At 43.2% G+C, this 10,021-nt stretch overlaps 1 protein-coding gene across 1 annotated transcript in view; it reads right to left on the reverse strand.

Annotated features, from left to right (window-relative positions):
• The window catches only part of LOC308280209 (dystrophin-like), a gene marked incomplete at both ends in the record, with an annotated part of 562,770 nt that overhangs the window by 29,552 nt on the left and 523,197 nt on the right, over positions 1 to 10,021 (reverse strand). Inside the window, 2 exon segments of the mRNA XM_080720472.1 lie at positions 2,959 to 3,070; positions 4,703 to 4,869. Coding sequence (XP_080576598.1) covers positions 2,959 to 3,070; positions 4,703 to 4,869 — 279 coding nt within the window.

The raw sequence follows: 10,021 nt of genomic DNA on the forward strand, positions 1-10,021 counted from the left end.
GCTCTCACACACACAAAATAATGGCGAGATTGAGAGAAGAGAGAAAGCGCCTGTGTATTGCAACTTTCCAAACGATGTTTTTGACAACAAACTGAGTAGGTTATACAACTTCAGCATGCTCTTATTTGAAAAGGAAAAAAAAAACAGCCTTTATGTCACTCTGTGAAGAAAAGCTCTCAATACCGTTCAATACTTCGTTCTGCTCTGTCCATTTTGCGGGTCTATTTTGTGAAATTAACGCATATAGGCTCTCATTGTAAAAGTATAGAATCTACTGGCAAACAGCCGTCATACAGCGCTTGTAAAAAAAAATCCATTCGCTATTCGTTATTCTGGGATCTCTGTATATAGAGAAAGAGAGGGCGAGAGAGAGAGAGAGAGAAGGCGAGAGCGAGCGAGAAAGCGGCGGAGAGAGATTTCACCGATTGGGAGACGGAGAGAGAGAGAAAGAGAGACGGAGATAAGGGAGGAAGAAAAAGAAAGGTGGGGTGGAGGTGGAGAGAGATACGATGGGGAGAGGAGAGAAAGGGGGGAGTGAGAGAAAGCGATAATGGAAAGGGGGAAAGGAATGGCAGAGATATAATAAGAGCGAGGGAGACGGGCACAGGGAGAGAGAGAGAGAGAGAGAGAGAGAGAGAGAGAGAGAGAGAGAGAGAGACAGTTTAAGGTGGGACTGTCACAAGAGGTAAAGGAGGGTAAAGGGGACGAGAAAAGGACAAAAGTGAAGCAAGGAGAGAGAGAGCGAGAGAGAGAAAGACTAGGAGAGACAAAGACAGCCTTGTTCTCCAGAAGGGTGGATACACACACACACACACACACACACACACACACACACACACACACACACACACACACACACACACACACACACACACACACACACACACACACACACACACACACACACACACACACACACACACACGTGCAAACACACAGGCTAAAACAGTATAGTCTACCTCAGAGCAAATCCTTTAACAAATAGAAACCGGTGAGTTGTCGTCCCCTAGACGCAAACATGGGATCAATACAACGAATGAGCTGCTATTTTTGCACTGCTTCTATTTTCTTTTCTTTTTTTTCTTTTACATAACACTTGAGGTTTTGTTTCTAGGGTCCCCAAAAAGCACAGGCCGTGCTTGAAAGTGGGGCATCATCATCACAGACAGTATTATGTATATATACACCTGAAATGTCATCTCTCAGAGACACTGTATGACACACACATATTCTGTCAGTGTGTGGTGAAAATGTACAATTCACAGGAACCTTCCTAGTTACTTAGGTAGTATTTTAAAATATATAAGTATAAGTATATACTATATAAGTATAAGTATGTTAAAGATGGCTGTTAAAGATGGCTGCCCAGGCCTCAGGTTGAGAATCACTAATTAGCTAAGGCTAAGCCTTAGCCAATTAGGCCTATTTTATGGCCAAATGGAGTCGTTTTAACTGAAAACTAATGGTTGGAATGGATTCAGCAGCCCAAAAATACCCTAATTACACACTCCATATGCTCATATTGGCCTTTTTTTCTCCATTTTATCCCCTTTAATCCCAGGCATCCCGATACCCCCAACTTTGATTGGCTCCCACAAAGTTTCCGAAGAGAGTTGTGATTGAAGAAGTTCAGAGGTGATAGTAGACACCTTTATGAAATTTGTGAAGAAAGCTATTGATTTAGATTTATTTCCCAGATTAGTCTAACACTCGGCTAACTGTCCCTTAGTATATGGATATCGTCTCTGTCGCTTGAAAACCTTGCAACTGGTACTTTTCAGGATTAAAATCAAACAAAATAAATTGCATAAGTAGCAGATCTCCAAGCTTCGAACTGGTGAATCTGCTCCTTTTTTTACTCAAAACATTTTCTAAACCCATTTTTTCACCCAGTGCCAATTGCCTAAGCTGTAATCCTGGGCGCTGCTCTGCCTCTGCCAACCTGGGGAGAGCCCCTCGAACTGAGCTCATGCTTCCTTCAGTGCATGAGGAGGACAGAGGGGAGTTTCCCCCGGCTGGACGTAGCGCGTGGAAGGAACACGACACGTTGTTCCAACCAGTCCCTTTCCCCTCCATTCGGAGGCCCCCCACTCCACACAGAAAAGGCCCTTTCGCCAACCCCACCTTGGGTATGGGCACTGATGACGCGGAGGAGAGAACACGCCCCCTCAGCGCCCCGACCATCTAGCCGTGAGGCGACAACGCTAGCGACTGCGCCAACCGTGCCCCCCCTTGGATCTGCTCATTTTAATGCTTTTGTGTGATGCTGTAGTATGATCACGTGGGTCGTAGCCGGGCATTCACGGATAGTGATTTTTAGTATTCGAATTATTCTACCTCAAAGTATTCGAATAGTCGAATATTCTACAGGACTGGCCAAACTGTCAAATATTAAGTAAGCAAGAGGCGAACATTGTGAAAATAGCCGATCTACATGCTCACAGCATGTAGATCTGCTATTTTCACAATATTTATCTGCGGAACCGAGTCACATTAAATGTAATACCTATAATTTCAAGTGATCAGGGTGTCAGGGTGGGGGTCCCCAGTTCAAATGTGTTTATTTTGGGGGTCACGACCTAAAAAGGTTTGAGAACCCCTGTTATAGAGCATTAACAAATTCATTGACAACTCATTCTTATGACTTCCTATCTAGCCAAGCTTTATAAAATATATATTGTTTAAAGAGAAAACAATAATAATAATTTAAAAAGAATATATATTCGACTTTGGTGAACAACGTCGAACAGTGACTTTGATATTCGAATATTTGGTGAATGCCCTAGTGGGTCATTTACGGGAAAAAGAAAGAGAATGAAAAAAAAAAAAAAAAAAACACCAGGTTAGAATGTGGAAATAAGAGGTTTCTAACCCCCACGACGGTGACGATAATTACGACACACCCTCGTTAGGTATCTCTGTTTCAGTGAAATGACGTGGTAAAGCACGGCCACGTACCGGGGTGCAGTACTCCACCATGGGGTACTGCATCTTGTGGCCCTTGGCCACGCGGCCCGAGAAGAAGCAGCTTTGGCAGATGTCATAGTTGAAATGCTTCAGACTCCGGTACCTGAGACGCACAAGGAAACACACAGAGAAAGAGAGAGAGAGATGAAGATGAAAGAGCAGAACAGAAAGTGAACTATTGGTGACATATTAGGGCATTCACGAATAGTGATTTAAAGTATTCTAATTATTCGAACCTCAAAGTATTCGAATAGTCGAATATTCTACAGGCTACTGTCTACTGGCTAAATGGGCAAATATTAAGTAAGCAAGAGGCGCCCCGCGTTGCGAGGCGTTGTGAGCATGTAGATCTGCTATTTTCACAATATTTATCTGCGGAACCGGAAACGTTTTGGGTGTTTTGTTTGTTGTTTTTTTTTGGGGGGGGGGGGGGGACTCCCTTTTTTCCAGGTGTGTTTCTTGATTCTGAGGTGACATCATTTTTTCCCCAACGCTGACCAGCGCGACCAAAGTGTAGCGATTGAAGCGACTAGAAACAAACAGATCTCTTCAGGTTTTGAATGCACCATCCATCACTGGTCTTACCACTTATACTAATGAAGGCTCTGTTCCATTCTGGTCAAACAGAGTGAGGGTGCTGATATTGAGCATGCTGGAAACACTCGGCTACAGCAGTGGGTCTCAAAGTGTGGTCGAGGGACAAATGCAACACGTTTGGCGAGGGTTTATGGTCGCGGCCACAACACGTCACAGTGCTGTGTTACTAAATGAGTGTTAAAAACTGGCATCTCTGCAGCTTCTACTGCTGCTCTGGCTTCGTGACTGTAGGATTATATTTGTGTGTATTACAGCGCTTGGCAAGTCTGGAAAGACACACTTGCTCTTTTTTTATTATTAGCGGGCTGACACAGAAAACATGCGGTTTTTAGATGCGCCCCCTCAAAAAAATATATATATATATTTCCGTCGTAGCTGCGCTGGAAATATCCTGACGTGGCAGTGTCTATGTTTGGCTAGTTACCCATAGGAATATGTTTTATGAAAACCACAACCATCCACAACACAGTAGGACACTGGCGACGGAAGTCTTATTATCACCAAAAGTCTGTGTTTCTCTAAGCTAATCGTCTGGGGACCCCTCAAAAATCATTTGGGAACCCCTCCCCTAGGAGTAGAAGATGTGGATACACGGTCAAATCTTGTGAGTGAATCTGACAAGCTCACAACGGCTCTTACCAGAAGCCTATGATAATGATCGTTATTATCGTTTATTGTGATACCCATGATAATCGTATTGTGGAGATCAAAATGTATCGTGAAAATGTCCTCCATCATGCACTGGGATCAATTCACCTTTTATGTGCCGAGCTGCATACCCGCACCATTTAAACACTCTATAATTGGTAAAACGGACCTGGAAATAACATACTTCATAAGACTTTCCGCCACGCAAAGTAAGACTAGAGTCATGTCATCAACATGGATCTGTCCTATTGGCACCACCATCAGGCCGATTTGTACATGCGACCTGGCGGTCGCTTATCTCCTGCTTAGGGAGTCTTACTGGTAACTATATTAACATTTCTCAACATGGAAATGATTATGACGATTATGCAAATCTATCTATACCTGAAGCCTATGATGGGACACTATACCTGAAGCCTATTGATGGGACACTATACCTGAAGCCTATTGATGGGACACTATACCAGAAGCCTATGATGGGACACTATACCTGAAGCCTATGATGGGACACTCCTTGCAGATGTTGCACTTGGCCTGGTGCTTGGCGGTCTCGGCGGCGGCCACGCGGTGCAGCACCGGCAGCCACACCATGGACTGAGGCTCCAGACGCATCCAGTCCAGGAACATGGCCGCCTCCAGCTCCGGTTTGTTGTTGGCCTGGAGGCGCGGGAGGAGAGGAGGAAGAGGGAAAGGAGGGAGGGAAAAGAAGGGAATGGGAGGGAGAGAGATGGAGGAAGGGTGAGAGAGACAGGGACAGATGGGGAAGGAGGGGACACAAGAGAGAGAGAGTCAGAGAGAGACAGATGGAGAGAGACAGACAGATTGAGAGAGGAGGGGCACAAGTGGAGGATTTTACATCCTCTCCATCTCTCCGTCTCTCACGAATGCACACACATGCACATTATTCACACAGACCAGGTGGTCTCTATTTCTATCCCATTTGTCCCACGCCAGTTAGATTCACACCAGCCGTTTCTATGTGTATGCATGTGTGCGTACGTGAGTATGTGTGCATGTGCGTTCGTGCCAAGCACAACCCACTCAATCAACTGAAGGTGAAAGTGTGTGTATATTAGGGCATTAACAAAGTCGACAAGTCGACTTCATTACACAAGACGACTCCCACCAGAGAAAGTCGAAAGTCGAAGTAAAAAAAAAAAAAAACTTTCTATTGTGAAAATAGCTGATCTACATGCTCACAACGTAGATCGGCTATTTTCACAATTTCTGCCTCTAATTGACAATTTGGCCAATGTTTAATTTGTCATTTTAGAGATATTAAAAAGTCCTTAAATTGGCACTTTAGAAATGTGAAGATACCCTCTATACACTTAAACTTCATGTTGGTTTGTTTACAGTTAGTTAAGCTAATCACCTGGGGGCCCCCCAAAATAATTGGGGGGTTGTGTGTGATGTGATGGCGTCATCAAACGATAAAGTCGACTTCAACTCAACTTTTTACTGAGTCGAGTCGACTTGCAAAAATCACAAGTCGTTAATGCCCTAGTGCATGGATGGGCAAGTGGCGGCCCGCGGGCCGCATGCGGCCCTCGCCGTCACTCAGTGCGGCCCTCGGCCGATATCCGAATATTGATAAATTATTATTGCTTTCAGCCTTTGCAAACATACAATTTTCCATGAGAAATTTTCATTACAACAGTCTACCAGCAGAGCGCGCTCTCGCCTCTGACAAGGGCTCTTTAGATTACACGACGTCATGACGCAGCCCAGAACGTAACCGGACGTAACCTAACCTGACGCCTAACGCTGAGTCACGCAGTGCTGCTGAGCTGGCCCGCGACCGCGAGGAGGGAAAAATAAACATGTGTGCAGCAAAAAGGAAGATTGACCAGGAGAACCGTACATTTCAGCCAAGATGGGAAATGGATTATCTTTTTACAGAATTCAAAGGCAAGCCAATGTGTTTGGTGTGCCTACAGATGCAATCTTCCATGAAGGTTTACAACTTAAATCGCCATTATAACACCACCAAAGACCACAAAGACAAATATGAGAAATACACTGGAGCTGCCAGATCTGCTATTGTCGCGGACCTGAAAGCTAAAGTAAAAAAACAACAGGACCTTTTTGCCAAAGCTACAACTGTACAGGAGTCCTGTCTCAAAGCATCTTATGAGGTTTCACTTGATCTTGCTAAAAATAAAAAAACATTGTCAGACGGTGAAATGGTGAAGCGATGCGCAATTCTGATGGCTAAATCTTTTGGAAATGAGGACATGGCAGCGAACTTTGAATCCGTGCCTCTCTCCCGTCGTACAGTAACGCGTAGAATATTTGACATCCAGCATCACGTCGAGGGGAAGATAAAACAAGCCCTGAATGACTGCAAATACTTCTCCTTGGCATTGGATGAAAGTACAGATGTGACAGATGTCAGTCAGCTTCTTATCTACTCGAGAGCCATTAACAGTTCATTTGGAGTACACGAGGAGCTGCTTAAACTGGCCTCTTTGCATGGCACAACAAGGGGTGTGGATGTTTTTAACGCAGTTCAAAGTGCTGTACAAGAATATGGGGGGGTTGATAAGCTGTCAGCTGTTGTTACCGACGGTGCCCCATCAATGCAAGGCAGACGCACAGGATTCGCTGGGCTTCTACGGCAGAGCGGCGTTGAGTGTCCGATCCTGCACTGCATTATACATCAGGTACGTTTGGTTACATAAGCCAGTGGTTCTTAAAGTGGTGTCCGCCTGTCTAGGGACCCCCAGGGGTCCTTGAGGGAGTTCCAGGGTGTCCCCAGCTAATTGATATAGTAACCAAATGGACCCTTATTGGGTATGTAACTCCGAGTGTACCATGGGTCCATTTGTTCATTCAGAGTTAAATTAACATTGATTTGATTTTACAATATAAATTGGGGTCTCAGATAGAGAAATATCATTTAATAGGGCTCCGTTGCCTAATGCATGACAAACCGGGGGTTCTTGAAATTAAAATGGTTGAGAATCACTGCTAGAGCCATAAAATATATTCTCCTATGGGGGTCCCCGGCATTATGAGGGTCGCAGCAGGCTATTACAGTACAATTTGGGGTCCTTGACACGAACAAGTGTGAGAACCAGTGACATAAGCTAATACATTTGCAATTTCGAGTGTAGTCAAATTATATGCGAGAGTAGTTATTCATACTCCATCTCTTATTTTGTTTTTATCTGATATAGGAGGCCCTCTGTGCCAAGCGTCTGGACTTCAGCCATGTTATGGAGGTGGTTACCAAAGTTACCAATTTAATTCGTGGAGGAGCGAATAGGTCACTGAACCACAGAAAGTTTCTCTCTTTTTTGGAAGAGATGGATACGGCTTATGGCGACTTGCTGCTTCACACAGACGTCAGGTGGCTGAGCCGTGGAAAGTGCCTGGAGAGGTTTTTTGCGCTGCGTAATGAAATCCCCACATTCCTGGAGGAACAGATCACGAGCGATACAAGCGCATACTGCACTAAACTCAGAGATGCTGAGTTTCTCTGTGATATGGCCTTCCTCACGGATATCACTGGGCACCTTAATGGCCTCAATACGCAGCTGCAGGGGAAAAATCAAACCGTATCAGATCTCTATGCTCACATGGACGGATTTCGGAATAAACTTTCCCTTTTCGCACATGGCTTTTCATCTGACCGCCCGATGTTGACCCACTTTACTGCATGCGAAGAGATGCGCACAGATGCCCCCGAATGTGAGGAAATATTCGGAAAGTACAGAAGCGACATTGAAACTCTGCAACAGCAATTTAATGAGCGCTTTCAAGATTTCCACGGTATGCAGTCACGGATAGCGCTGTTTGCCGCGCCCCTCACAGCCAACGTCGCAGATCAGCCCCCAGTGTTGCAGCTTGAACTGTGCGAACTACAGTCTGATCCATTTTTTCAAGAGAAGAAAAACGAGACGGGAATTTCGTTTTGGAAACTGCTACCTGAGTCCCGCTTTCCACTCCTCAGGGACTTTGCTCTTTCAATGGCCAGTATGTTTGGAAGCACATACATCTGTGAGAGCAACTTCTCCAACATGAAGCACATTAAGTCAAAGGAGAGAAACAGGCTGTCAGATGAAACTTTGTTCCATCTGATGCAGATCGGATGCACAAACATTGAAGTTGACATTCCTTCTATTGTGCGCCAACAGGAGAGACCACAAGTGTCTCATTAAAAGACTATCCATGAATCCGCTGTGGGTGAGGGTAAATGACTGATGATGATAATACATGAGGTTTGATAAATATATCAGAAAGGGAGCCATGTAGAAATGCACTAAAATGTATAGACCTATCACTTGGATATGCTGTTTACTTGTAGTGTTCAGATAACACTATTACACTGAAAAGCATGATTGTATATGAAGCACTGAAGAATATCCTGTTCTGGTTAAGCAGCAGGCTAAAGTTTTGATTTAATGGTGTTGGCTGTATTTGAGGTAACAGTAGTATAGGCCTACTACTGAAATGCTGCTTTGTGTTCAAGAAAAGCATTAAATGCACTTTTGTTTATTTTTGTTGGCTATATTTGAGGTAACAGTATTATAGGTCTACAACTGAAATGCTACTTTGTGTTTGACAAAAGCATTAAATGCAATTTTGATTTATTTTTGTTGGCTATATTTGAGGTAACAGTATTATAGGCCTACAAGTGAAATGCTGCTTTGTTTTGTTGAGCTTTATGTTCATACAGTTGAGTAGCATATTATTTTCATAGAAGCCTTATTAATTGTAATTCTTGTGTTCATTTTTGTATATATTTAATGTTACAGCAATACTCTGAAAGGCATAGCACTCAGGAATGTCAAGTTTTGTTGAACAGTACAGCTATATTTAAGTTCCTAAAGCTGATAGAAGCATTACTAAATGCATTTGAAATGAAATAGAAGCATTACTAAATGCATTTGAAATGAAATAAAAACAAAGTTACTATGAATAATATTTGTTAATATCCCTTATTTATCACATCTGTGACTATTATGAGCTATTTGAGTTGATGTCGCGATTGGGCGACTGTGCTGATAAACCATGTGGCCCCCCAGAGTGAGTTTGGAAATTTAGTGGCCTTCACCCTCTTCAAAGTTGCCCATCCCTGCCCTAGTGTATACGTATATATTCTTTTTTTAAAGCATCATTCAAAAGCCTCCAGTCAGGAGAACTGAACAGAACCCCACATCAATGTTGTTTTTGACAGCAAATTTTGATTTAGTTTTAGTCATAGTCTTTTGAATAAAATGTCATTTAGTCTTAGTCATAATTTAGTCAACTGAAAAGTTTTTAGTTTTAGTCAAGTTTTAGTCGACTAAATATCATTACGTTTTTAGGCGACTAAATCTACAGTTGATTTAATCAACTGAAATGTATTTTGGCAGGCCTTGATGGCATCGTAATGACTAATTTTACACTTGGTTGCGTGCTGAAAATAGCCGATCTACAAGCTCACATTTGTGAGCTTGTAGATCGGCTATTTTCAGCACGCAACACCTGAGAGCAACCAAGCATAAAATGACACTCTTCTCCACTAGTCCCTCCCTAAAGTTTTAGTCTAGTTTTTATTTTGTTGACGAAATTGTCAATATATTTAGTGTTAGTTTTAGTCATCACAGCTTAGTTTTTATTTAGTTTTTATTTCGCTTCAGTGAGTGAAAAAAACGCAGTGGACGAACATTTTTCGTCATAGTTTTAGTCGACGAAATCAACACTGCCCCACATGCAGGATAAAACGAGGGGACCTTAGGGGACACTGCTTCAGTTTGTTGCCAGCTAAGAGACACCAGAGATTTAAAAATGGAATAGTCAGGTGTGTTTGCATGAAGTC

Source organism: Nannobrachium achirus (genome assembly GCF_963921795.1).
Source record: "Nannobrachium achirus genome assembly, chromosome: 24".
In the NCBI taxonomy this organism is placed as follows: domain Eukaryota; kingdom Metazoa; phylum Chordata; class Actinopteri; order Myctophiformes; family Myctophidae; genus Nannobrachium; species Nannobrachium achirus.